The sequence below is a fragment of the Pleurodeles waltl genome, chromosome 9, assembly GCF_031143425.1.
Source record: "Pleurodeles waltl isolate 20211129_DDA chromosome 9, aPleWal1.hap1.20221129, whole genome shotgun sequence".
NCBI classification, from domain to species: domain Eukaryota; kingdom Metazoa; phylum Chordata; class Amphibia; order Caudata; family Salamandridae; genus Pleurodeles; species Pleurodeles waltl.
Window position 1 is genome coordinate 778863718 of NC_090448.1, and position 27069 is coordinate 778890786.

Consider the following 27069-nt stretch of genomic DNA (forward strand, 5'->3'; position numbering starts at 1 on the left):
TTCCTGATACCCCTGTCGCCCTGTTCTGGAACACTCTGAAAGCTGTCATTAGGGGTCACTTTATCACAATCTCCTCTTGTCTCAATAGGGAACGATGGGACAAACGGACCCACTTGGAACAGGCTGTGAAGGCCCTAGAAAACACTCATATTCGTACAGGTGCCCTTTGTACACGGCATCAACTAACAACAACCGGTAAACAACTTAAAGCACTAGATTTAGACGGGACAGAGGATACACTTTTACGCACGAAGCAACAATATTCCACGGGGGATAAAGCAGGCTGCCTTCATGAGCTGCAGGTCCAGGCGCAAGTCCTACAGCAAAGGCCCACTGGGTACTAAAGTCCACCAGGATGAACAGATCGCATGGGAATTCAAATGTTTTTACTTTTCTTTATACTCAGCAGATGCACTCTACACAAGGGTAGCTGAGGAGTACATAGCCTGTTGCTCGGCTCCCCCTGGGAGAGTCCTCCAAGCTGGACAAAGACATCCAACCGACCAAGGTCCTGAAAGATATGTGACACCTGACACTGGGCAGAGCATTCTAATTTTTACAGAACCTTCGCGGCCATTCTCGCTCCAATCCTGGCTCGCCTTAACACAGACATCATGATATTGGCCATAATTACCATAGTCTCTAAGACCAGCAAAGACCTAAAGCTATGCATGTTATATCGGCCTATATCTTTACTAAATGTGGATGCAATAATTTTTACCAGCATACTGGCATCTCACCTCCATACATGCAAGGGCTAATAGACCCAGATCAGTCCGGATTTATACCTGAAAGGGGTTATGGTGACAACACCAAGTGCATCTGCCATCGTCTGGCAAAGCGCAATGTGCCCACCTGCCCACCTGCCCACACTGCTTTTGTCTGTGGACGCCGAAAAGGCACTCAAACCTGTTCACTGGCCATACCTCCAGCGTGTCCTCGCAGGTTTTGGGCTTGAGTCGTGGTCCCAACAGTGGGTTGCAACTACAACCACCTTGGAGCGCAGGTCAGGGTTAACGTTCTGCTATCCCGACCTTTCGAGATAGCTCATGGTAAAAGCCTGTTGCTATTTTCCCTCTACATGGAACCCTTTGCTGAGAGGTTGAGACAGTACCCATTAATCACAGGCATACCCATGGGAAGAAGGGATCACAATTTAGCCTTATATGCTGACAATGAAGTGCTCTTAGTGACACACCCATTTACTTCCTTACAGCACCTTATGGGTGAAATAGAGGAATTTGGGCGAGCATCTGGGTTTAAAATTAATTTACAGAAAATGCAGGCACTCAATGTAAGAATCCCAAAAACGGACCAAGTAAAGTTGGAGAGACTCTTTTGCATGGACTTCCCAGGGAGCGGAGTATTTGGGACTCTGGATATAATACATCCTGCGGAATACTGCCCATGAAAATTACACCTCGCTGCTCTCTAAAACTAAAACAAACTTGGCCACCTGGAAGAAATATATATTATCCTGGCTAGGGTGCTTAGCTGCGATTAAGATAAGCCTGCTTCCCAGGATTCTTTATATAACTCAAACCCTACCCCTACAACCACCTGCACAGGTGCTCAATCAACTCCAATGCCTCATCAATGACTTCATATGGGCAGGAATAAAGGCCAGAATGGCACTGAAACAAACTTGCTTGAGGCAGATTGGATGGTGGTCTGGGGGTACCACACTTACTGAGGTATTATCAAGCTGCACAGCTCCGTTACATGGTGGAGTGAGCCAGGGTGAGCACCGAGAAACATTGGTGATTTATAGACCAGGCTGTGGATGGGATGCACATATGGAAGATTCCGTGGCTCCCTAAAGTGCATCACCCACCAGGTGTCTACATCTCCCAGTGATTAGGGCAACCAGGAACAGCACCATTTGTCTTTCCGTATTTCCACCTTGATCCCAATGCTAGGCAATCTGGATTTTCCTCCGGAAGCACAGGGGAATGCATTCCTATGTTGGCAGGAGGACAGCTGTAAGAGGGTGGGAGACCTCTTTGATACGGAGGCTATTGTCGACTTCCCTCAGCTTCAAACTGAGTACAACCTGTCCTCAGTATATTGGCAATATATTACCATGCCTCATTGGGTGATGCAGCCCCATGTGCAGCCCCACACCAATCACCCTCTTACATCCTTTGAAATGTGGTTTATTACATGCTACTCAGAAAATTGATATCTATAAATTTCTGCTCCGTGCCACTGGCCCTGCCAAAACTGCAGCACAAAAGAGATAGGAGCTGGTGTGTGTCCGAGAGTTCACCCACCAACAATGGCAGGACATTGTACCCCCAGCAGTGCCTCAGCCTGCACGTAAGGAAATGTTCCTAAAAGTGCTCACTATTGGTACTACACAACGGATCAGGTTGCCCAGTGGAGGTAGGGCAGGAATCCTAGTTGCTGGAGGCATTGTGGCCAAGTTGGCACTTTAACACATATTCTCTGGCACTGCCCTAAGATACAGAAATTCTGGAGGGACGTCCTAGCCGATGTTGACAAAATGTATGATACTGACCTGCCGAGATTTCCTAGCTACATTCTGTTGGGTCTCCCAAATGCTTTGAACTATCGCTTGAAGTCTGCAAGAGGACAAGCTATCGCAATAACCCCGGGCGCAGCTAAACAAATCCTGCTGTACTGTTGGGGTACTGAGGTGGTACCAATGAATTTAGATTGGCTTCACAAACTATGGGAACTCCTAGGGATGGAAAAATTTACAGAAGCAGTCGACCACTCTCTACCTCAATTTGATAAAACATGCGGTTCCTGCATACAATTCCTGTCAGGTGAACTCCAAGAACTGACTTGCCCCACCTATCTTTGCATACTGAGGGTCACGCTCCCAGCCCCATCAAGCGACTGAATCATCCAGACTTGCTCAGATTGGTTACAACATGGAGAGTAGGAGGTGTGTTATCTTGTATCTCTTGGGCTTGTCGAGTCTCGCCTCTTCCTTCTTCTTCCTTCTTCTTCCTTCTTCTTCCCTCTATTCTTTCCCTTCTTCTATACTTTATTATTGATGTTGTCCCGACCGGACAGTGAGTGAAGGTGGGATTTGTTGTATATTCTATGACTAAAACAAATTAAAAGAGCTAAAACATTAACTGTGTTGTGAGGGTGTAACCCAGTCCAAACAAAGGAGATGTGAAACAAATGCCTCAGCCTGGGTGGATGCTGGCAGACAGCCAGGCAAAAGAGGCAGCAGGCTTCGACTGATGCCTCGCTGCTTTTCATTTGTGTTTTGATCAGGTGAGTGGGACTGGATCTGCCATAGGAGCCAGCAGAATAAGAGTCTGCCCTAGTAATGTCTGTCCTCAGTTATCGACCAGCACCCTCATGGGTAAATTACCAAATGCATCCAGCTTGAAGTCACATCCTAAAGAAAGGAGCAAGAACATCTTTTTGTGGCTTACTTGACCAGAACAAAGCCCGCTTTAGGCTGAAGCTTTTTTTTTTTAAATATATTTTTATTAACATTTTGTTGTTTTACAATTATATGCTTGTTCATGTTACAATTCCGCATTTGTTACACATGCTTTTTTAACATTTCGCTTTTATGATATACATTACTTTTTGCTCATTGTTTGTTGCTTTGATGCTGTTGACATTTTTGCTTCTTGTTCTAATAAATTGTGCTCTTTTTCATGTTATGGTGCGTCTCTTGTTTCATTTCACTATTTTTCTAGAACTAATAATCAAATATTAAACTTAAGTCCCTTCTTACTTATAACTTGGGAGGGAGGTGGAGGTGTGAAAGGTGAAAAGACAAGAATAGGGAGAAAATAGGAGAGGGAGGAAAGGAAGGAAGAGAAAAAAAGATGGGGGGGTATAAAACTTAAAAGGACGTTGATGTTGGGATGATTGAAAGTAGGGAAAGGAGGAAGGGAGATAAAGACCCCAAGAGGTCAACTTTACAGCTTTGTGTGAGTGGATTTTGTAGATGTTAGTATTTAAGGTACGATAGCGTATCAACTTTTGGGAGGGAGGGGGGGCCAACCCAGGGCGCACCAGCGTGCAGCGGGGACGGCAGGTCACTCACGCCTCTCGCTGCTTCTAATGGTGGAGTGGGAGTCAGCGGGCCAGTTGTCTTCGTATCCCTACTCCCGGTGTGATCTATTTGTGATTTGGACCAGTTCTGGGCGTCTGTTTATGTATTTTCCCCACTCAGTTCTTTTCCCAGTGTGGGTTAGATTTCGCCTGTTGCTCCTACTGGGTTTGCCTGTCTCTTGATTATACCATCCCAACTCGTCATTAAGTCTTCCCATCCCGGGGCAATGGGAACCCGGTGGGTATCCCTGGCTTCTTCTGCTTTTAGGACCTGTAGTTCAGCTCTGGACCATGCTGAAATATCCCTTTTCCAATCAGTTAGCATAGGGTGGCCTGCAGCCTTCCAGACCCTCGAGATTAGTCTCTTGTAAAGGGCCAGGGATAGGTCCAGGAAGCGTCCCCTCACCTTTCCGCATAGCGCAGCTGTTCTGAGGCCCAGTAAGCACAGCTCAGGGGTAAGTCTCAACTCGGACCCAAATAGTTCAGATAGGATGGGCAATATTTCCCTCCAACCAGATTGGATCACTGGACATTTCCAAACCATGTGGTCAAAATCCGTCTCTCCTCCTCCGCATCTCGGGCATGTCCCAGGGGCCCCCCGTATATACGGAACAGTCTGTGGGGTGTGAGATACGTCCTGTGTAGATAATTGTATTGGATGTATCTTAGCTGCGTGTTACGTGAGATCACCCGGGGGTGGGACAGTACTCTGTTCCACTCTGAGTCAGACAGTTCCCGCCCAATCGTGTTCTCCCACCGACCTCTCAAAGACTGTAAACGGTCTAAGGCAGCCTCAACTTGGGCCCGGTATATTTTGGCGATCAGATGTGGTTCCTCCCCTAATGTCAACAATAAGTGCAGGACCCCGTGAGTAGCGGGTTCCGCATTCACTGTGTCCCAGTGAACTTTAAGAGTGTGTACTAGCTTCCCATAGAGTAGAAATTGACCCCGGGGAACACCCTCTTCCGTTAGTTCAGCAAATCCCCTCATTACACCCTCCTTGAAGAGCCCGCCCGCTGTTTCTATTCCAGCTGTCGACCAAGGGCCAAGTCCCATATTTCCCAGTCCCCTCCCCCCAGATTCCAGGGCAAGCACCGACAGTGGTAAAGCTGGAGAATATGGAGGGCCCACTCCCACCCTTTTCGTACATCTTTTCCAGCATGCCATCGCAACTTTTATCATTATATTATTCCCGGGGGGGGGGGGGTTATTTTCCTGTTTGCCATGCATGCCGCAATCCATGGCGTGTCCGTTACTCCTTGGGCAGTACATAAATCCAGTTGGCCCCTACCCGCCAGCCACCCGGATACCCACTGTAGTTGGGATGCCAGGTAGTATGCCTCAAAGTAAGGGGCTCCCAGTCCTCCCGTATGGGGTGGTCTACAGATAGTCGTGAGTGTAGTTCGTCTACATCCATCGTCCCATATTAGTTCTCTGAGCAACGCATTCAGGTCGCGGAACCATGCCTGGGGGATCAGCAGTGGCAAATTGGCAAAATAGTAGAGAAGTCGGGGAAGCATGATCATCTTGGACAGTGCCACTCTGGCCATCACTGGCAGTTTCAGAGAGCGCCAAAACCCCACTGAGGACCGCAGGGATCAGAGCACTTTACCAAGGTTACCCTCTCTTAGGTCTCCCAGTTCGTGGAAAATTTGAATCCCCAGGTACCTGAAGGTCCGTGGGGCCCATTTCAAGTCCATTGGGCACACTGCGGGCGTCTATAACCAGGCGTCAAGAGAAACACATATGTTTTGCCACGGTTGAGTCGTAATCCTGATACCTCTCCGAGTCCTCTAGGACCTCCAGGGCCCAAGGGAGACCGCTCGCTCCATCTCTGAGATAGATCAATTTATCATCTGCATATAGCGAGATAATGTGCTCTGTTGGTCCCCACTCAATCCCCCTGCCCGCTCCATCACCACGTACCCAGGCCGCTAGGGGTTCTATCGCCAGGGCGAACAACAATGGGGATAGGGGGCACCCCTGTCTGGTTCCCCGGTGCACCGGGTATGCACTGGAGATTGTGCTACCCGTCCTGACCCTTGCAAGTGGGGATGAGTATAACAGGTCCACCCATCTGACCCAGCACTCCCCCAGGCCCGTTTTTAACATTGCCGCCCTCAGGTAGTCCCATCTGATCGAGTCGAAGGCCTTCTCGAAGTCCACCGCCAGTAGGGTCCCAGTTGGTGGCTTCAATTCGTCGGGCATATGTAAGATGGAGAAAATTTGTCTAAGATTCAGGGAGGTGCTGCGACTAGGAATGAACAATTCTGGTCATCATGTATCAGAGTGGGCATGTGGGGTAATAGCCGGCTGGCCATGATCTTGCTGAGGATCTTAAAGTCGCTATTTAACATTGATAGTGGGCGGAAGTCAGCTACTGATGCCTCCTTGCTATTTGTTTTGGGGAGTGGCACTACCAATGCCTCACGTAGTGTGCGTGGCAGTTCTCCACTCTGTGCGCCTCCATATACATCTCCATCAATCTGGGGACTAGTAAGGACTTATACTTTTTATAAAAGTCCATAGGAAGACCGTCTGTGCCAGGGGTCTTCCCAGGGGCCAGCTGCGCTATTGCTTCGCTTATCTCTTCCGTGGTCACTGGCCCACCTAGACTGACCCTATCTTCTAAGTTCAGTACCGGTAGGGGGATCCGGGTCAGGAAACTGTCAAGAGTGCCCGTCCCCAAGTCGATAGGCTTCCTGTACAAGTGTGTGTAATAATCTCAGAATGCGTCATTAATGGAGCCTGGGCTGAGTCTGCGTGTTCCCCCTCTGTCCAATACGCTTGTGATAGGGTCGCTGTCCCCGTTCGGGCGTACCAGCCATGCCAGGAGTTTACCTGATCTCCCCTCTTCCGACTGTAGGGATGTCAGGTATCTTTGCATGCTGTGGCATCTAAGCCGCTCTTCGACTTGGGAGTGCTCTCTGCGTGCGCGGTCATACTCTTCCTCTACTTGCGCTGCAGGGCCCTGTCTCAGCTCCCCCTCGTGAATGACCTTCTCCAGTGCGTTTAGTTCTCTCTCTAGTGTGCGTCTTACCCCCACGGACTGCCCAAGACAGTAACCCTTCATCACCACTTTGAGTGTCTCCCATTCTATGGCTCTGGTAGAGGTGGATCCCTTATTAGTTTCTATGTGTTCTGTTAGGTAACATCGCAACTCCTCCCTATATGCCTGGTCCTCTAGCGCCGCAGGGGTCATTCTCCATGATGGTATGGGGGGTCTGTCCTGCGATACCCTCAATGTCAGTAATAGAGGATTATGATACGATATTGTGCGAGCAAGGTATTCAGAGTGGGTCACACCTCGAGCCAATCCCGCAGTGCAGACCATCCTGTCGATTCTAGTGTGCACCTGGTGGAGGCCCGAGTAAAACGAGTAGTCCCTGATAGTCGGGTGTTGCAGCCGCCAGACATCCACCAGTCCCCAGGTGCCTAGCCACTCAACTAGTTTTTGTGCTGTCTTGGTTGATGTTGCCCCCTGCAGTGGGGGGTGGACCTGTCCATGTCTATGTCAAGCACTGCGTTAAAGTCTCCTCCTATTAGTACTTCCCCTATGTGTTGACGAGTAAGGTGTCTAGATAGGCCCATCATAAATGAGGTTTGGTCCTGATTGGGGGCGTATATGTAACTCATAATCAACGGGAGCCCTTGTAATTTCCCCTCCAGTATGACAAACCTTCCCTCTATATCTATGTTGGAGGAATCAATCGTCAGGGGGCCCCCCGCCCTAATCCAAATCAGAACGCCTCTTGCATAAGCTGAATATTCTGTGGAAAACACCTGTCATCTCCGTCTAAGCTTTTCTCCCTCTCCTGGTGCCAGATGGGTCTCTTGTAACATAGCTATCTGCACCCCTCTTCTCTTTAGGAAGGAAAGAATTCTATGTCTCTTGGCTGGAGTACCCATCCCCCTGACATTCCAGGTTATGATATTGTGGTCTGCCATCTCATTCTTAAGGCCTGTTGTGTGTAAGCTCGGCGCGCCCGGGACCCTGACCAACCCCCCCGCAAGCTCGCACCTTCATTGTGGTCGATCCATTTCACACATATAGCCGATGTAACTCGTAACTGCAAACCCCAACTCCCCATCCCCAGGGCACCTCCGGAACTGTAGGCTGCCCAACAAATTATGCAACACTGCAACTTGTTTAAACACATCACTGCAATACTCGCCAGCCAAATCTGACAGGTGAGAGTCAAGTCAGAGGGGGTTGCCAGGTCCGGAGGGGCCATTCTTCCACTCAGTTTGTCTTGCCGCTCGGCGCCAGTGCGGGTTCAAACTATGCAAGTTCATCAGCGGTTTGCGGGGTCACCCTCGGTGTGTAAGTCGAGCCTCCGGAGCCATCGGGCGAGGACACCACTGTGTCATCCGATTCTTCTTCAGAACCCTCCCGGGGCGACGCTTCTCCACCCACATTGGCTGCCGCCTCCAGGGCCTCCCTCTTGCCAGTTTCCCTCTGTGTCCGCGTTGGCGTCAGTCGTGGGCGATCTCTGGGCCTCTTCCCCCTCTGGACCCGGCGGGTCCCACCCGCACCATGGTTTTCGTGCATAGGCCGCGCCGACTGTGTCCCATGCCTCTCGAGCCATTCCCATGCTTCCTCTGGGGTTTGGAAGAACGTGGTCTTTCCCTCTGCAACAACTCGTAGTCTTGCTGGATAGAGCAGTGAGTACTGTATCCCCTCATCTCGCAAGGCTCTTTTAATCGCCAGGAAAGAGGCGCGCTTGTTCTGGACTTCCAAAGTGAAGTCAGGGAACAGTGTCACTTCACCATTGGCTACCTTAAATGGGCCCGTTTCCCTGGCTTTCTGGAAGAGGATGTCTCTGTCTCTATAATGCAGGAGTTTAGCAATTACAGCCCGCGGGGGCCTACCAGGAGCCAGTGGTCTAGACGGCACACGATGTGCTAGCTCCAGTGAGTAGAAGGGGGTCAGGCACCCCGGCGCGACAACCGTGCTTAACCATTTCTCCAGGAATTCCACCATGTTCGTCCCCTCGGCCCCCTCGGGGAGGCCCACCACGTGCACATTGTTCCTCCTGTTTCTACCCTCTGCATCCTCAGCTCGCTGTTCAAGCTTTGCCACTCTGCCAGCCAAGGAGGTCACATCTGCTGTCACATCTTTTTGTTTTGGCACGACATCCGCCAGTATTGTTTCCGTTTCCTTAATTCTGTCGGCTAATTTATGATGATCAGCTCTCAGGAGGCCCACCTCTATCGCCACTTGATTGATGTTGCGCTGCAATGTTGATTTGGTGTCCTCAATGGCTCCCAGTATCTTGTCTAGGGTGTCTTGCACTTTGATTTGTGACTGGTTCTGTATGGTCGTCTCATTGTCCCGCGGTGTCAGGGGGTCCATGGCTTTGTTCTTATGTCTGCCCTTAGGGGGCATTGGTCAGGCAGGGGGAGGCGCCCCAGGGGGCCCGGCACGTAGTCCAAGCACTTGTGCTGCATGTTTCTGGTTTGTCCACTGACTTAGTCCTCAGCTGTCTTAGTCACTGGTCCCGGGTGTTCCAGGGCGAGCCCTAGGCATTCCGCCGGCCGTTTCCAGCGCCCAATCCCCGTGAGGGGGGGGGTTACGTTAGCCAACCATGAGCGATCGCGACCTGCTCCCGTCCTAGGCCATCCGCGCACTTTTCTCTTTTGCTGGGCCCCACTTCGTCGGCCGGAGCCAAGCACATGCTGCTACTGTGGCTTAATTATCTCCCCACTCGGTGCACTCACCCTCTTTTGGGTACCACCTCTATGTCCCTGGTGCTTCTTATGGTTGCGCCCGGTATCTCCAGTCGAGAGTCACTGGTGTCCTCGGGTCTCCAGTAGCCCCTTTGTTCTGGCACATCCGATATTCAACCGCGGGTTCTCAGTCAGGCGTGCTCCCCCCGAGGGGGGCTACCAGGGGTCACTACTCCCCTCAGCAGTTCTTTGGGTGGCCTTCATATCGTCGCCTTGGGTCTTCCGTTTGCTGCCAAGGCCCCATTTCATATGTCCAGGCTTTTCAGAGGGATCTGGGCCTCGCCCACTCCATCGGTCCCGAGAGGCCAGGAATCCCTATTAATATCGGGATCCACCCGGGCCCAGTGCGTTTTCCAGACTCCCCTAGCACCTCAGAGTGGCTGCAACGCCCGAGCGCCTTTGCCGCCGCACGCGGGCCGTCCACCCGGTTCCGAGCGCGTCCCGCGTCTTCACCCGGGGCCGCAGCTTCTGTTAAATGGCAGGGCTGCTTGGAACAGAGTGAATTCTGTTGTCGGTGTCAGAAGGCCCCCGAGCAGCAGCCATGGCAACGCCGGTGATGCACCCCTGGAAGGGGTGCGCATGAAGTTGTCTCTTCGCTGGCCAGCTCCGGAGGGCTCTTTGTGTTCACGCAGCAGCAGCACCGGCGGTCCCCGCAGCCGAAGGGCGCCGGGCTTTGCTTCTAGAAGTAGAGGCTGGCCTGTTACCGGCAGGTACTTTCTCCGGCTGATTTATTTGCTTTTCTTTACCCCCGCACCCGGTTCCGAGCGCGTCTTCACCCGGGGCCGTGGCTTCTGTTAAATGGCAGGGCCGCAGGTCTCCGCCAGTGCCGGGCAGCTCGACTCCGCCAAAAGTCCGCGCCGGGGCTGCGTCTGCGTCCCAGCAGCTCCGCTCGTTCGTGCAGATCACTGCGTCCGCCCTCCGATGAGGGATTGCCCGCTCTGGCGCGTCCGGCACAAAGTTTGCTGTCGGCCCCTCCGGAGCCGAACGACTAAGCACGCGCCATGTTCAGCTCCATGGCCACGCCCCCCCCGCTTTAGGCTGAAGCTTGACAGGATCATCGCCTGAAAAATGAATGTGTCCAAATGGAAGGCTAAACACTACACCTTATAAAAGGAGAAGGGTTATCTCCCAATCCCTGCATCCATTGTGTTCTTCTGGAGAGAAAACACTATATCAACAAAGTTGACTGTGCAGAAGGTGGTCTGTGAAGCCAATACACACCTGAGAGTGCAAGCTTTCCTGTGGCTTTATGCTCTCTCCTAGAAGGTTTAATGCTAACAGTGGACAATTGTGTTTGGACTAACTGTACCTGATCTAAACTGACCATTTGGCTTACTCAGTGTTTACCTTTTACTCAAAAAGCTCTGGGCACCTCTGCAGAGGAAGAAAAAAACAAAGGCAGAATTGTTGTCTGCCTCCCTTGGAGGAATAAGGTCTGTGGAAAAGGGCTGTGGACTGTGGAAAAGACATTGATGCTGCTGTATCAGAAAGAGACTAGGAGGAGACTTGCCTTACTTCTAAGATTTTCTATAGTCAGCCAAAAGCCCAAAGCCAGTGATTCACAGTGGTGCTGAGAGGAAGATGAAGGACTTGATATTCTCAAAGCAAATCATGCAATCCATTGCCGAGCTGCCAGAGATCTCATTTGTAAGTGGTATGGACACTGTGTGAGAATCATTGCGCTTCAGACCCTATTGCTGCTTGGTGAGACCAACTTCAACAGCCCGTAGTCTGCGAGAGCCAAGTGTCTTTCACTGTGCCATCACTGTGCATGCCCCTGTGAGCCCAATCCTTCCTATAAAATAGCTGTCAGTGTGTGTGTGTGAAGATCAGCGTGCCTCCACCACCACTGCTCACATTCTCTTTCTCTCAATCCGTAACTGTCACACCTTTCCACAGTCAGCTATCAAAGAATTGCATGAGCCCTGCCCAACTCTGGCAGTGCCAAGCAGAGCAGTATTGGTCCACACAGATGAAGTGCAACAGCGGACAACTAATTCAGGTAGTGAAGCCATTGTGCTGCACTTCGCATTTGGCTGAGAATTATGTTTGTAGCTGTGTCCAGGCTTTTAAGTAACCATATCTTCAGGAGGGTAGAGAAATTACTGAGCAATGGGATATGCATTAAGAGTCATGATTGTGCCATCGAACATATTAAGGTTCCTGAGAAATATGTATTACTAAAATAAACATGATTTGTTTTTAAAAAAAAGACAATACTGCATGAAGATTGTGGCCCTTGGATTTTGGTGGATGGGCTACTTCATCAAAAGTTTATTGATAGCCCATCCTCCTTATTCCAAGTGCCATACGCTATAACGCACCTGAAAGGTGGCGGACAGGACATGCGCCACATTGTGACATCCGCTAAACACTAATTTATGCTCTTTATTTATTGTGAGCCCCATATGTGCCAGCTGAGCCAGACATTCTACCCAACCTTGCCCTCTAAGAGTAAACTTTGACTCTAAACTTTGTGACGACCTGAAAGTCAAAGCTAAAGATGAGGTACTTGACAATTCAGTGAGCTTGCAATAGGAACTGGTCCCTCTGCTTTCAAGTTTGGCAGAAACATTTGTCACAAGGTTTGCCTAACTGCCCTTGAGTCACAGAGGCCCCAGAAAACTGGACTGGTACAGGCCAACTTGATGACTCTTACGGAAGGATCTCTTATTATGATTGATCACAGAGTAAATTAACATATCATGTGTCATGTGGTGTAAACGTGGGCTACTACAATCAGAAATTACAATGCCCATTAATAATAAAACCTTTATTAAGCATCATCTGATTGGACTTGAAATTCGTTGATTTTTTTGTTAGATGGTCTATTGCTAGACAATGTAACAAGGAAGCTATTGGAGGTTGGCATCTGTATAGCAGGGTTAAACCACGCAGTTCTCTAGTTGTGACCTCTTATCAACAATTGCCATTCATATTGGTGTCACAGCTTAAGATATTAAGATCTCAAATAGAAAAATTACAGTCATGCAATGCTATCGTATTAGAGGGCACAATGTGGGGCCAAGCAGAGCGAGAGCGGCTCTCAGCAATACCCATTGTGTAAAAGATTAATTTACTGGTGGGATGTTTAAATGTCAGCCAGTTTCTCATATGTTTGATGCGGTTGCCCACATCAATTTTTTTTTGCACACAGGAATCTCGTTTAAGCAGAAAATGTCTTGCTGAGAGACATTTTCTGCTTGAACCGGTCTCCTGCCAGTATCTCACAAGTCTTTTTTAGTTTGAAGCCGACTAGACAGTGCAGCTGTCTGGCTTTCTAACTTCTTGTGGGCATTCTGAAAGCTTCCCTGTGAATGAGTTATATCCAGTTCTTACAAATGGCTTTGTGGTTTGTAACTCACAGTTGCTTGCTATCTATTTGCTGGCTTTATTATTTTTAGGCTGTCCAGCTTCAGTTCATGCCTCCTGAGGAGCATCGCCTATTTACTATGATCTTCTGAGTGCTCGCTTTCCGAAAACAAGCATTTAAATGTTGTTCTTATCTTGTCATATTTTCTGTGCATTCAAAGCCAGAGGTCAAATGTTAGGTTCTATCTTCTGAGGGAGCTTGGTGTTTACTTTTCTTTCTCTGACTTCAAAGTGAGAGCATTTATGTGACAATTTTACTGTGAAAGGAAGGATTTTTTGTAAGCACAAAACAAAAATTAAATGTCTGTAAATGAACTGTGCTAATATTTCAGCATTTATCAGAACTATGAAAGTACAAATGAATCAATTATTTTGATATTCTGAAGTGTGGTGGAAACAAATATTTGAATACTATCAAAACACATCAGTACAGTAGGTGATGACATTTCCACACATTATCGTTTGTGCACAGTAAAAGTGCATGTCTGAGCAAATGTAGTTGTCATTTCATTTGTAACTGTGTTGTATATAATGATAGTGCACTACCACACCATACATAGTCTGCAATATGCCACTCTACACAACTCCACTCTATTTATGCCACTCTATTCTATGCCACCCTATGCCACTTCATGCCACTCCATGCTATGGCAATCCACTCCGAGCCACTCTACTCCACGGCATTCAATAACATGTCCCTCCACCATAAGACACTACAACACGTCACTCTTCAACACTCGCTCCACTCTACTCTACGCCCCTTCACTCCACACTACTTGCACCACCCCACTCCAATCTAGCCCACTCCACTGCAGTCTACCCCAGTGTACTCCATTCCAGTCTACCACAATCTACCCCACTCCACTACACCCCAATTTACCCCACCGACTCCAATCTAATTCACTCCAATCTACACCACTCCACTTCAATCTACCCCAATCTACTCCATTACAACCTACCCAATCTATGTCACTCCACTATAATCTAACCCAGTCTACTTCAGTCTACCACACTGCACTCCATTCTACATCACTCCATTCCAATCTACCCCACTCCAGTCTACCCCAGTCCACCCACTCATCCACAGCCAATCCAGTCTACCCCCAATCTGCTCCACTCCAATTTACCCCACTCTTCTCAAATCCATCCCATGACAATCTACCATATTCACCCCACTCCAATCTATCCAGCCCACCCCATTCCTCTCCAATCTAACCCACTCCACTCTACCTCACTCTACTCCAATGTACCCTTCGCCACTCAATCTAAAACAAACTACCCAACTCCTCTCCAATCTACCCCACCCAACCTAGCTCACTCCCCTTCAATCTTCCCCAATCCAATCTACCTTTTCCACTCCAATCTACCCAACCCGAATCCACTCAATCTACCCCAATCCACTCCTCACCGCTCTACCCCAATCTACAACAATCCACAGCGCTCTACCCCATTTGACTACACTATACCCCACTCTTCCTCAGTTCACTTCACTCCAATCTACCCCATTTCAATCTACCCCACTCCAATTTACCCATTCCACTCCAATCTAACCCACTTCACCCACTCCAATCTACTCCACCCCAATTTACCCAACTCCAGTCCTATCTCTATTCCACTCCAAACTATCCCACTCAAGTCCACTCCAATATACCTCATTCCAGCACACTCCAATCTACCCCATTCCACTCTTATCCAATCCATCACAATCTACCTCACTCTTCTCCAGTCCATCCCACCACTTCAATATCCACTTCACTGTAATCTTTCCCACTCCACTTAGATGTACCCCACTCCACTCCAGTCTACTCCAATCGGCCTAACTCTAGTCTACTAAAATCTACCCCACTCCAGTCAACTACAAACCACCCTACTCCAGTGCAACCCAATTTACTCCACTCCACTGCAACTCCAAGGTACCCCAGTCTACCCCATTTCAATCTACCACAATCTACCCCACTCCAATCTATCACAATCTATCCCACTGTATCTGCCCCTTATCTACGCCCCTCCTATCCACCCAATCTACACCACTTCACTTCAGTCTACCTCACTCCACTCCTCTCTACTCCACTCCACTGTAATCTAACCCAATTTTTAATCACTCCAGTCCCCTTAATCAACCTCACTCTAATCCTCTCTACCCTACTCCAGTCCAATCTACACCATTGTAACCTACCCCACTCCAACCTAATCTACCCTACTCCACTCAATCTACCCCACTATAACCCACTCCATTCCAATCTACCCCACTCTATTCCAATCTACCCCACTCTACTCCAATCTACTCCATCTACGCCACTCATCCCAACCCACTCGTCTACCCCAATTTACTTCACTCAATCTACCCCACTCCACTGAAACCTACACCACTCCAAACTACCCCAATCCACCTCACTCCAACAGTCCAAAACAATCTAACCCACTCCACTCCAATCTACTACAGTTTATCTGACTCCACTCCAATCTGCTTCACTCCACTCTAATCTACCCTTTCCACTCCAGTTTATCTGACTCCACTCCAATCTCCACTCCACTCCAATCTAACCCATTCCTCTCCAATCCGCCCCACTTTACCCCACTCAAATCTATCCCACCCCAATGTATCTGAGTCCAATTTACCTCGCCCCACTCTAATCTACCACACTCTACTCTACCCCAATCTACCACACTCCTCTCCACCTCAATCTACCCTACTTCACTCCAAGCTGCCCCGCTCCATACCAATCTACCCTACTCCACTCTACCCCAATCTACCTGACTGCACTCCGCTCTATCAAAATCTACCCTACTCCAATCTACCCCACTCCACCAGTCCCCACTCTACCCCACTCCAGTGTACTCTACCCCACTCCAATCTACCCAAATCTACCTCACTTCAATCAGCCCCAGTCTTACTCACTCTACTCCAATCAACCACAATCCACTCCACTCCAATCCACTCCAATCTACCCCACTCCTTTCCACTACAGTCTACCCCGACCTACTCCACTCCAATCTACCCCGCCCCACTCCACTCCAATCTACCTCACCCCACTCCAGTCTACCCCAGTCCACTTAACCCCAATCTACCCCACTCCACTCCATTCATCCCACTTCACTCCAATCTGGCCCACTCCGCCCAAATGTACACCAATTTAACCCAATCCACCCCAATCTACCACAATCCACCCCACTCCAATCTACCCCAATCTACCCCACTCCAGTCAACTTCAGTCTATCCCAATTTACTCCACTTCACTCCAATGTACCCCACTCCACCCTACCACAGACCAAACTACCTCACTCCACCCCAATTTAACCCAATACACCACACTCCAATCCACCCCAGCCCACCCTACCCCACTCCAACCTACACCACTGCATACCGATTTAACCCAATACAACCCAATCTACCCCACTCTAATCTACCCCAACCTACTCTGCCTGACTACAATGCACCCCGCCCCAATTTATCAACCTCTCATTCTACCCTAATCTACTACACTCCACTCCAGTCTACCCCAATCCACTCAATCAACCCCAATCCACCACAGTCTACCCCAATTTACCCCACTCCACTCCACTAAATCTGCTGAAATCTACCCAACTCTAGTTCACTATAGTATGCCCCAATCTACCCCACTCCACTGTACTCTACTCTAATCTACTTAACTTCACCCCAGTTTAACCCAATACACTCCAGTCTACCCGAATCCACCCCACTCCTATCTGCCCCAACCCACTCTACCCCACTATAATCTACCCCACTCCACACCAGTTCAACCCAATACACCACAACCTACCCCAATCCACCCCATTCCAATCTACCCCAAACCATTGTACCTGACTCCAGTATACCCCACCCCACTCTAATTTACCCCAATCTACCCCATTCCATTCTACCCCAATCTACCTCAGTCTACCCCACTCCATTCCACTACAAGCTACCTCAAACTACCCCACACCACTCACATCATCTTCCCCACTCCTACTCTACCCCACTCCAATCTACTCCACTCTACCCAAATTAACCCAATACATCCCAATCTACACTACTCTAATCTACCCCAACCTACTCTGCCTGACTATAATACACCCCACCCCAATTTATCAACCTCTCATTCTACCCTAATCTACTACACTCCACTCCAGTCTACCCCAATCCACTCAATCAACCCTAATCCACCACAGTCTACCCCAATTTACCCCACGCCACTCCACTCCACTAAATCTGCTGAAATCTACCCAACTCTAGTTCACTATAGTATGCCCCAATCTACCCCACTCCACTGTACTCTACTCTAATCTACTTAACTTCACCCCAGTTTAACCCAATACACTCCAGTCTACCCGAATCCACCCCACTCCTATCTGCCCCAACCCACTCTACCCCACTATAATCTACCCCACTCCACACCAGTTCAACCCAATACACCACAACCTACCCCAATCCACCCCATTCCAATCTACCCCAAACCATTGTACCTGACTCCAGTATACCCCACCCCACTCTAATTTACCCCAATCTACCCCATTCCATTCTACTCCAATCTACCTCAGTCTACCCCACTCCATTCCACTACAAGCTACCTCAAACTACCCCACACCACTCACATCATCTTCCCCACTCCTACTCTACCCCACTCCAATCTACTCCACTCTACCCAAATTAACCCAATACATCCCAATCTACCCCACTCTAATCTACCCCAACCTACTCTGCCTGACTATAATGCACCCCACCCCAATTTATCAACCTCTCATTCTACCCTAATCTACTACACTACACTCCAGTCTACCCCAATCCACTCAATCAACCCTAATCCACCACAGTCTACCCCAATTTACCCCACGCCACTCCACTCCACTAAATCTGCTGAAATCTACCCAACTCTAGTTCACTATAGTATGCCCCAATCTACCCCACTCCACTGTACTCTACTCTAATCTACTTAACTTCACCCCAGTTTAAACCAATACACTCCAGTCTACCCAAATCCACCCCACTCCTATCTGCCCCAACCCACTCTACCCCACTCTAATCTACCCCACTCCACACCAGTTCAACCCAATACACCACAACTACCCCAATCCACCCCATTCCAATCTACCCCAATCCATTGTACCTGACTCCAGTATACCCCACCCCACTCTAATTTACCCTAATCTACCCCATTCCATTCTACCCCAATCTACCTCAGTCTACCCCACTCCATTCCACTACAAGCTACCTCAAACTACCCCACACCACTCACATCTTCCCCACTCCTACTCTACCCCACTCCAATCTACTCCACTCTACCCAAATTAACCCAATACAACCCAATCTACCCCAATCCACACCACACCAATCTACCTCAACCGATGCTACCTGACTCCAATCTACCCCAATCTATACAACTCCACTTTAATCTGTCCGACTCCAATTTACTCCAGTCTACCACATTCCACTCCAGACTACCCCATTTCAATCGATCCCACTCTAATCTACCCAAATCTCCCCACTCTGATCCAATCTATAACACTCCACTTCAGTCTACCCCAATCTATACCACTCCAATCAACCCCACTTCACTCTACACAGTCCTCCCCAACCTACCCAACTCTACCCCCATCAACTCCAAATTACCCCACTCCAGTCTACCCTACTCCACCCCAATCCACCCCACTGCTACTCTACCCCAATCTCCCCCCCATCACTCTACCCCAATCTGCCCCACTCCACTCTACCCCACTCTAATCTACCCCACTTCAATCTACCAAACTCTACTCAGATCTACCCATTACACTCCAATCTACCCTAATCCACCCACGCCTTTCCAATCTACCCTGCCCTATTCTACCCTAAGAAGTCCCACTCCCTCACTCCAATCTACCCCCCTCCTCTCCACCCCATGCAACTTCAATCTACCCATTAGGGCGCTCCCAGCCAATCCTGACACTGCTCTGGGCAGCATAAGGATTGGCCGCAAGGCAGGCTCGGAGCCTGTGCCTGCAGCAGGGATGAGGGACAGAGGAGCACGCGGGAGACCGCGTCGAAGAGGTAAGTGTTTTTTTTTAATTAAATTTAATTTATTTTTCCTGCCGCTCCTCCCCACCCCGCCCCTTTTGTGGCCCGCGAGCAACTACTGACCCTACCGCCTTCCAGTCTATCCCTCTCTGCTCCACTATAATCTACAACAATCTATCCCACTCCAATATGCCCCAATCTATCCTGTACAACCTACCCTAATCTACCCTACACTTCCCCACTCCACTCTATCCCAATCTACCCCTCTCCACTCTACCCCTGTCTCCCACAATCTACCCCACTCCAATCAACCCCAACCTACTGCACTCTAGTCTACCCCACTCTACCCAACTCCACTACACTAATTTTTAGCCACCCTCAAAAGCAGCAACACTGCTTTGTACAACAATGTTAAACCACATTGCCAAAGCCAATCGCTCTAAAATAGGTGAGATCTATTGGCTGTGCCATTGCTTGTTATGTTCATTGAACATTGCATGAAAAAGAGATGAGAGATATCAGCAGACTACACTTCTCTCCAAAAGCATAACTTCACAGAAAAAAAACAGAATGTTGCAAATTGTAACAAAAAAATCCATTTTGCACAACCCTTATATCATGGCTAGCTCGGCACACTGACCACCAACAATGCATTAACATTAGTAGCTCAAAATCTGGAGAGATTCGGTGTCAGTAAACGGTCAGTACTTTAGACATCCATTAATACTAGTAGCTACGTAATATTACTGGCTCAGTATAAACTACTATCGGATATTATCTGTGGATCTCTATTATTGATGGCACTATTTTGTCAATGTCTTATTATTATTAATGGTCACGTATTATTAGGAACTCACAATTTTGGCTGAGAATTATCTGTGGCTTAGGATAACGTGACTCATCATCATTAGAGGCTCCGTGTTGTCAAAGGTACATCCTCATCAATGGCTCTGTTTTGTACTAGTAACTCAGTATTATCTGTGGCTTAATGTTATAAACCATTCAGTACTGGAGTATACCAATGGATCTAGGTATTATGGTATATGTTTTTGAATATTTACACCTGCCTTGAGCCATAATTATTTTTTGCCCACATCATTAGCATATATCAATATTAATTTGTGTTTCATAATCAAATTCATTTATATATAGTATATTTCCACCTTTAGTTAACCAATAAATATGTACCTGTTCCTTGATTCTTGTCGAGTTTTAGCTCTATGAGCAGTCAAATATACATAATAAACACAAATGCCAATATTAGCATTACAGTTTAAAAATGTGCACATAAAAAATGCACATTTAAGCTCTTTTTAAACCCTCCGCGCTGTCACTCTGGAGAGGTATTGGCCTGGAAGACTTTAATGATACATAATAAGTAAGGGTAAAGCAGATCATTTTTTCTTTTTAAACAAATACAAGAAAATATGTTTTTTGTCTGTATTTCTCTGTAAAAAAACAGAAAAAACGTAAAATGAAAAGCCTTAATTATACTCGTACGTACTCTCTTTTCTAATTTCCACATCTGGGTACCACATAGGTGTTGTTTATCGCACCTGGTAAATAACGATACTACGGGGTTCGTTATTTATCAGGTGGGATAAACAGCACCTATCACAAGTGTTTTGGTTGATAATGTGGATTTTGGTATTTAACGCACCAAAATCTGCATGGTACGTAAATATAGTATGTTTTTCCACAGATTTAACAAGCTGTAATTTAAAAATGTCAAGTTATTTAAAGCATCCACGTACTATCTGATGAGTTAAATAAAACCAGCCTGGTAATTCCAACCCCATGCATAACTTTATCTTGAGGAGCTCTATTCTCTTTAGAAAAATGTTTTAAGTCAAAGACATTTGGTTAGCATAAATTGGTATATGTTTTGCAACATGCACTTTTTGTCTGATTTTTAAACCATTTGTTGTAATGGATGACCTCCCTCTTCCTAACCCTTTGGAAGTTGGTTGCTTGTTGGCTGCACTGTTCGCTCCGTGGCTGAAGGATTGTTCGCCATTGTTGCACCTTCGGTGAGATGGACTTTAGTGGGAGTGGAAAGGCCAGTCTGTGGTGCAATGGTCTTCTCCTGGGCTGCTGCTCTGATACTGATAGCATGTAGCATAAAGTGTGATAGTGTGCCGCAGATCATCTCTTACAGAGCCAGTCCTGAAGATGCAGATATACCTTGGAGATCTAGTTGAATTCCTCGAAGTAAAGTGAAACACTGAATAAAATATCCTTATGAAGGACAGCTAAACAGTATGGCCTGTCCTATATAATAGTCAACACAAATAAGCCGGATTCCCTGATTTGGAGGGGATAGTAAGGGCACCTAGTGACCTGCAAGAAGGTACTAAAAGATCACATGGTCCCTGTACTGGAAGTCATCAAAGAAACAAGGTGAACTTACTGGCTTGAAGACATATGAGAGAGCTCACTGGTCCAGGGGCTGTGCTGGGTGAGCAGACTGGCCATAATAGAGACAGCTACATAGTGATCTTCTTAGACCAGATGGGGACAATGAGATTTCAATCTGATGAATGTTGTGGACTCAGGAACACACACACATCCCACCCTCCAACACACGCTCCCATGATAGGGCCATAGAAGCAGGATCTCTCTTTCTCTGATCATCACACTATGGTGCTGACAGACTGATGTGCAGGGAGAACGCCTTTGTGCTGCCACTCACCTCTGGTCATCTTGCTGCAGGGACACTATCTGCTGGTTAATGCTGGCAGCTGCAGTTTTGAACCTGTCAATTGCGTCTCCGAGAGGGGCTTCAAAAGGAAAAACAAGAAAGTTGTAAGACTAGAAATGGAAAAACACAATAGTGAGTGTTTCAATGCAAAGAGCCCCGGAAATGCAGGGCATGGGTGCCTCCCAATGGATGGGTCGTCTTCAGTAAAGTGTGCAATATGCACCACTACAGAGGTTCAGAAGTCCGAGGACTGACAATATATAGTAGCAGTGTTGTAAGAGATGCAAGCCTAGAGAAAATATATAAGGGATACAAATTGAGATATTGAAATGTTATTTCTCACACACTGTACTTTGTTTTTTTTGTTACATATTGCCTGAATAGAAAAAAATCATCAGTCGTGAAACTTAAAATCATAGTTCATACAATTCCCTGCAGAAATGTGTTGGAGGATAGAAACTCAATGAGGGAGGAAAGGTAAGCTAGGAGTAAGCCTAGTTATGGCTTAAAAAAAGATTGAGTTTATAGATGTGATTGATTTGATGTAACTGACAACTATAATGCCCCTGATAGAAGCAAAATGGCAGCCATAAATGTGGGTTGGTAAAGGACTAAAGCTTTATAAGAGCGGCAGGCCAATGTAAATTGTACTTCCAAAAGGAGAGTGTTGAGAGTTGAGGAAAGCAGTCATACGTTTGCTCTATCCTCTTTGCATAGCAAGACAGGTCGTGGAATTAAGCAGACCTTCAAAGAAAACAGAACACACTTCAGTAGCCAGTCAGCATTTCATTTCTATCATCAATGTGAGAGAGCACCAGTGAGTGGACCGCCATCGTAAATGAGCGAGGGGAGAGGAAAGGCTCAGAGATGAGCTCTGTTCCTGTCTAAGGTGGCATGGTGTACAAAAAACAAAAACAATGGGCTAGATGCCACCCAGTGTGTAATTATTATCAATGGCTGAGATTAATTCAAGCATTCCACCCATCACTTTTTTGTATTCCGCATTTAAACACTCATCATGTTTAATTTCCAATGAAATAATTTCAAGTGATTGCATTATTTTCTTCATTTTAGTCCAAGAATCCCCATGGAAACGGCACAAAAGTTCCAAAGTTTATATTTTCCTAAAGGTGATGACTTCATTGTACCCCCAACCCTGAAAGTGACAACTTGATAACTTTCTTCACTCAAGAAAGAACTTTATGTCTCTCCCCACCAATCTACAGTAGACAACCCCACTCCTACTCACTCAGTGTAATGCTGCATGTTGTCAGGCCAGTGTTGTACTCTGCGAAAGCAGCTTTGTAGAAGGTGTCCAGTGTCTCCCCATAGTCGCTGACATTGAGTGGAAGAATAAGGCTGTCTGACAAACGCAGGAGGATGTTTCCAGCTGTCCTCGCCACAGCTTGATGGCTGGTGAAACCTGTAGGGAGAAGCGTCATTTTGAAATCTTGGCCAGTTACAGCAAACTCAAGATGCACACATGTGGTAGCAAGTTCTTTCACCACATGATTATCTATTGCATTCCCTGCCAGGTTACACGTTAATTTCCCATTGAAATGCGTGAACAGTAAAATGCAGTGCACACCTACCCGCTCACCCGCTTTCCCATGCATGAACTAACATCTGAATGATCGCGGTGCAACTACAACCAAAAGTGAGGAAAGGTGGACACTTTTTCTCAATATTTTCAGGAAATGAATATGAAGAAGAAGAATTTTTCATGACAAAAATAACTTTAAAATATAAATGTTGAATATCACAAATTTACAAACACTTAACTTGCAAAGCATACTTTTTGAGAAGAGTCAACATAAAAGGAGCTTGTTTCTTTCCGAATCCTGTGGTCGGAATAATAAATAATCCAGAGTTTACTGCGATAAACTGCACACTCCCACCATTGTCCAAGGGGCAGTTCAGGATATCACACCTATTAAACTATTCAGTGGGAAAAGCCTGGTAAATACCAGGATGTGTGGATGTTGGTTCAGAAAGCACCAAAATCCACAAAATCCCAATTTTCATGGCAAATCTCATGAAGGCAGAATTTATTGCACTAAGTGCATTTCGAACTCCATGGCATCGGTTTCTATCGATAAATATCACAGATCCAGCAGGTGAGTTTGTAATCATCGATGGGGAGTTAAGGAAACATGATCAGCACCACAAAGTTGTGCGGGTGCTGCACACTTAAGTGTGTACAGGTGCAACCTGTACATTTTGCACATTTATGGCTAGATGAATCATAAATGTTGTGGGAACGTGTATGATTCCCGTTCTGGCAGCTATTATCGCTTGTGCTCGGAACTGGGATCTTGGCTAGTGCCAGAAGCTTTCCTCATCTCTGTCCCAGTACAGAGACATCGGTGTCAGATTTATAAGAAACTGGTGCAGCGTGGTGCTGTGCCTAAATTAGAAGTGCAGCGCTGCTTCCGTTCTGAAATGCAGGGATGCACAGTATTTACAAAAATTGTTTTCCCTAACGCTGACTCAAACATTTAGCTGCCAGTACAAACACAGACACTCTTGCATCAAAGTGCAAGGGTTTCTGCGTTAAAGGGAATGATTGTTTATGTGCAAGAAGGTGTCCCTTCTTTCCCATAAAGGACCAGATTTACAAGAAATTGTCTCAGCCTGGTACTGCGCCAAAATTAGCAGCACTGCATCAGTTCTGAAACACAGGGATGCGTCCTATTTACAAAAATACAGTACACCCCTGGTTTCCCCTAGTGCTGGTGCTAGGTTTAGCAGCCAGCTCCAAAGCAGGCATCCTTGCACCATAGTGCAAGGGTGTCTGTAATGAAGAGAATGAGTGTTTATGTGCAAGGAGGTGTTCCTTCCAGGTGTTCCACCGCAACACCCATTGGTTTTTGACACTGCCCCAGATTTACAAGAATTTGTAAATATAAGGCAGTGACAAAAACTAACGCCACCCCAGGGTTGGCATTAGCATGGCACAACAAGGAGAAATACTTTTATTTCTCCTTGTTTTTGCATTTTCCATGTGTGCTGAGTTCTGCAGGACACACAGAAAACTTTGTACTTGTATAGCACACTACTCACCTGTTAGGGTCTCAAGGCGGTGTACACATACAGCTGTGGAACCCCTGCTGGCTTTTTCCTGTGAGGTGCCCACTCCTGGGCAACCTCCAAGATGAAGCCAGGCATCTCAGTGCTGTTGTGGAGATTAAGCAAGCTATTGCTACAGAGTGTGACCCACGAATTAGATTAGGCACCGATGCGAGAATGATCAGGTCCAAGGAAATTGAGCCCAATACCCACCGAGGCAGGAATTGAACCCTGGTCCCGGGCCAGATTTCTGCATCAGGGTCTGCCGCGCTAACCATTGAGCCACACTTCTCCACAGAAAGAGCAAAGCACCATGAGTGATTGCTTATGTGCAGGACGGTGTCCCTTCCCTCACATAAACAATCAACAATGGCAATTTGGCACTTTTCTGTGTGTGCTGCACAATGCAGCACTCATAGAAGTAGCAAATCACCATTATTGAATGATTGTTTATGTGCAGGAAGGGACACCTTCCTACATGTAAGCAATCACTCATGGTGCTTTGCTCTTTCTGTGTGTGCTGCACAGTGCAGCACACATGGAAAAAGCAAAAACGAGGAGAAATAAAACTATTTCTCCTTTTTGCGCCATGCTAACGCCACCCCTGGTGTGGCGTTAGTTTTTGCTGCTGCCTTAGATTTACAAATTCTTATAAATCTGGGGCAGTTTCAAAAAGCAATGGGTGTAGCAGTGAAACGCCCACAGCAAAACTCATTGCATGCCCCTCTGCCACAGAAAACTGCATTGGAGGGCCCATATTTACAAGGTGGCATAAAGCCACAAAAAGTGGCTCAGCGCTGCCTTGACAATACGGCGCAGTGCACAGCACCACTGGAGCGTGATGCTCTGGTGGCGCTAGGGGCTTGTAGATATGCCCCGGATGTCTTCGACAAATGCAGCCGCCTCTCTCACAGGCAAAGTGGGGATTTTGCCGAGCAGCTGGCTTGCTGCAGGGGCTTTATGAGGCTCTTTTCCTCCTCTATGCGGTGGTGTGCTGCATTATTAACTAAAGGTGCTAATATTGACAAATAATGACTTTCATTTCAATCTGAACCAGGCTCCAAATCTGCATAGCTCACAAGCAAATAATTTTTCAATAGTTTGTCTCTTGCTTGGTGTAGGTACCGCATTTCCCATCTCATCTCCATCTTTGATTGTTCGCATCTGTATTCACATTTATTTATGTCCGGTATTAATATTTATATTAGGCAAAGTGATGGTTTTCTTAAACTATAGTCTATATGAGACAAATAAACTTTAATATTACCTTTCTAATTGTCAGTTTCTTTAGAGCAGAGTTTATGATAATAATAATAATAATAATAATGCATATATGTTTGCACACATTAGACGTTAGGTTGCCTACCTCTGAATGCATAACTTCTGACACTGCCTTGCCTGACAAAGCCCTCCCTATTTTAGGTTCCCACCGTTATTGTTTTCCAATTCTAACACTGTTTATGAATCAGTAATCCTTAGTGATTCTTTACAGTGGGTGTGGCGTACCTTGCACCAATCAGCAGTCACACCTTTATTCTGAATCAGAAACTGAATTTTATCGGATAAAAAATAGTAGCACACACGGGTTCACCAACTGAAAAATGACATAAATATGGTCCTGCTGCTAGCCCAAAAAAAAAATGTAAAGCAGAACTTTCCATCTCGATTTGTTACAATGTTGCCCAACACACAGCAAGCCCTCTCAAAAATAGCGCAATGTAAGTGTTTATTCTCCTACCAAAGGCAGGAATTTATCGCTTAGACAGATCGCAATGTTGGTTTATTTTAAGAAAACTCCGTTTCCTTAGATTTATTATGGTCTGTGCACACTACAGAAGCAGTCACGAGTCTAGGCCCCTGACTGCAGAAGCTGCAAGCACTTGGAAATTCCCAATCCATGGATGTGGTTTATTCCAGGTGCGGTGTTACTACACCTTAACAAGACTGCTATTTAGAATGGGAAGTTAACATGGAAATGTATGTCCACGCACCGATTTCTGCATTTTTCCTCCACATTCTGGGCTTTTTCCACTAACTTTATCCATCAGGTTTTACCTGACAAAGACGTCTTCCGAAAACCAAGGAGTCTCATTGCCGTGAATATTCAGGATTCTAGTGCATACCACCATTTCCACAAAAACTTGAATTTTCTTGG

At 47.0% G+C, this 27069-nt stretch overlaps 1 protein-coding gene across 1 annotated transcript in view; it reads right to left on the reverse strand.

Moving 5' to 3' along the window:
- Positions 1-27069, reverse strand: part of NAALADL1 (N-acetylated alpha-linked acidic dipeptidase like 1) — a 208604-nt gene that overhangs the window by 41853 nt on the left and 139682 nt on the right. The window contains exons 16-17 of the mRNA XM_069207973.1: positions 23095-23268; positions 21837-21924 (exon numbers count right to left, since the gene is read on the reverse strand). Of these exons, the coding sequence (XP_069064074.1) occupies positions 21837-21924; positions 23095-23268 (262 nt within the window). The remainder of the gene's footprint in view (positions 1-21836; positions 21925-23094; positions 23269-27069) is intronic.